The sequence below is a fragment of the Caenorhabditis briggsae genome (genome assembly GCF_000004555.2).
Source record: "Caenorhabditis briggsae AF16 supercontig from assembly CB4, cb25.NA_019, whole genome shotgun sequence".
Taxonomy (NCBI): domain Eukaryota; kingdom Metazoa; phylum Nematoda; class Chromadorea; order Rhabditida; family Rhabditidae; genus Caenorhabditis; species Caenorhabditis briggsae.
In genome coordinates this window covers 1-2,646 of record NW_025543344.1, presented here as the reverse complement: position 1 = coordinate 2,646, position 2,646 = coordinate 1, and the positions used below count along the sequence as shown (strand labels likewise).

General features: G+C 34.1%; 1 protein-coding gene across 1 annotated transcript; it reads left to right on the top strand.

Moving 5' to 3' along the window:
* Positions 1-951: 951 nt before the first annotated feature.
* Positions 952-1,390, top strand: CBG26645 (the record flags this gene model as incomplete). The annotated part of the gene is made up of 4 exons (XM_045240982.1): positions 952-1,009; positions 1,054-1,110; positions 1,191-1,253; positions 1,299-1,390. The coding sequence occupies 4 exons, from the start codon at positions 952-954 to the stop codon at positions 1,388-1,390; spliced, it is 270 nt and encodes an 89-aa protein (XP_045100937.1).
* Positions 1,391-2,646: the final 1,256 nt, after the last annotated feature.

The window sequence follows — 2,646 nt, the reverse complement described above, 5'->3', positions numbered from 1 at the left end:
TTGTTTGTTGAAAGTAGAATAGATTCTAAAAATCCTCAAATTTTCACCATAGAAGTGACCTAAAACCGTTAATTGTGAAAGTGATTTCTAGGTGTCCGTTTTTGAAAAAAAAATACAATGTTTTTTATTTTTATCCAATATGAAAGCATCAAAGCATCAGAAAAAATATGTGTCGTACGAACAATAAATTCGAAACAGTTGGTTTTTTTTTCAATGGAATCAAAAAATAATGTTTCAAGTATGCTATGCTATTCGTTTACCATCATCTAGATTTTGTAATTTGGTTAAAATTTTCCAGAAAAAAACAACGTTTTCCGTTTCAATCGCTTTTTGTCAATATTGATTTGTGACCTATTTTTGTGACCTGTGCTATATTGTGTTCTCAATTAATTCAATTTCTGTAAGAGATTTCAGAAACTTACAAACTACCAAACTGTTGGTGATATTACAGTAACAATCATTTTCTCACTTGACACATTATTAATATCTCTTATAGGAACCGAGATAATTGAGCTCGAAGAGTATTTCTAACTAGTTTTTTTCTCATGGAATCAAAATTCCCACGCTTTCACTTTGCAACTATAGAAACAAAACGCTTATCACCTCTAATGTCCTCTTGTTGTTTAAATTACCTACCCTTGTGAACAATAGATGACCGGGTCACGACCCGGTCATCTGAGGGTAATGTGAAGAAGTAGAATAGGGATCCATAGTCTGAGGTGTAGATTACCATTTCACACTGTTCTAGAATATTTTTTACTTTTATTGATTTTGTTGAATTCCTAGAACATCTCTAAGTTTGAAGTTCTCGATTTTTTATTTCAAAAGCCTTTGCAGTTTGAAGCTCCTACAGTTGGCCGCGCCATTGCCCGCTGAGCTACGCTGTCTATATGCTGTCCCTTCCAACCGTATTTCTTGCCTAAATCTTTGTACTTTCCAGGCACTGCCAAAATGAACGAGTTCACAATTTCCAATTTGTGTCCAGAGGCTTCTGATAGACTCTCATTAGGTATGGTAACTGGTTAATTGGCACCAATTATTCCAAATTTTCAGAAGTTTCCCCCAGCAGCACTGGATTATTGGAGCCAAAATCATCTACCGTTTCACCAGGTAGGTTTTGTAACCTCTGATCTCATCCATCACTTTTTCCATTTAGTTGTCATAAAGTTCTAGAGAATTCTGATTTTCAGCTCCCAGCTGTACGGGATATCCAATTTTTGATCTCACCGGGATCTCGAAGCAAAGTTCATCAGGTATATTAATTTGTCAATTAGCACTAATTAATTAAAATTTTTCAGGAGTTTCCTCCACCAGAACCAGTTCATTGGAGCCAAAATCTTCTGCAGTTTCACCAGGTATGTTTAGGGAAATGAGGTTTTTTTCAAATTAATTTATTTCATACGGTGTATCTCATTTATTTGAATTCTTACAAAAAAAAATTGTCAATTACAAAAATGAGGCTCTATTTTTGTTCAGTATACTCTGAAATTTTCCGAAAAATTAGAAACATTTTTACTACTTTTGTACCAGGCTTGTTCGGAAAAACAAATTCGGAAAATCGTGTTCTCGAATTTTTTCTCGACTTTTTTTTCCGGAAAATCGAGTTCACGAATTTTTTCTCGACTTTTTTTTTCGGAAAATCGAGTTCACGAATTTTTTCTCGACTTTTTTTTTTCGAAAAATCGAGTTCTCGAATTTTTTCTCGACTTTTTTTTCCGGAAAATCGAGTTCACGAATTTTCTCGAATTTCAATTAGTCAAAAATTACCAGTTTATTTTAGTTGCAAATATTTTAGTTGCAAATATAGTTTAGTTGCAAATATTACACTTTTTCCTTCCATCCGCCAGATTTGTCAATACCGCTGAGTATTTTCCCATGTTCAGTCTGAAAATTTCGTTAAATTCAGACAAAGTTACTCACTGCAAAACCAACAATTTTAAGAAAAACTTTTGATGACCTAAAGTGAGAGAAGGTAAAAATCCCTGAAAAATAAAAGAAGTCTATTAAGAAGAGTATAAACCGAAAAAAATGTTGAAAAAGTAATGAAAACCCTGATTAAAGTATGTTTTCATTCAAAAAAAATTAATTTTTAAAGGGGGACTTCGACCAAAAATTTTTATTGCATTAAAATGTGTTAAAAGTTATCTATTTTCCTAATATTATTGCAAAAAAATTTAAAAGAAATCCGAAATCCTCGAAAAACGCCGTTGAAAATGAAAAAAATTCAAAAAAGGTGCCGCCGAGGGACGAGGATTTGAATTCCCGCGCAGTGAGAAACCTAGGCTACGGCGCCTGAGAGCATTATTTTCAAGTGGCCGACAGTGTTTTTTAACGTTTTTTACCTGTTGGAGATAAAAGCGAGAAAAATCCGGAAAAATTGTCCGGTAAGAAAGTCGCGCCGCTCGCGTGGCCTAGGTTTCTCACTGAAAATCCTCGTCCTTCGGCGGCACATTTTTTTGAATTTTTTTCCTTTTCAACGGCGTTTTTTGGGAATTTCGGATTTTTTTCGAATTTTTTCGCAATAATATTCTGAAAATAGATAAATTTTAACACATTTTGATGCAATAAAAAAATTGACCGGAGTCCCCCTTTAAAAAATTCACCTTAAATCGACCCCGTAAATCGACACCGATTGCGGGTCTCGCC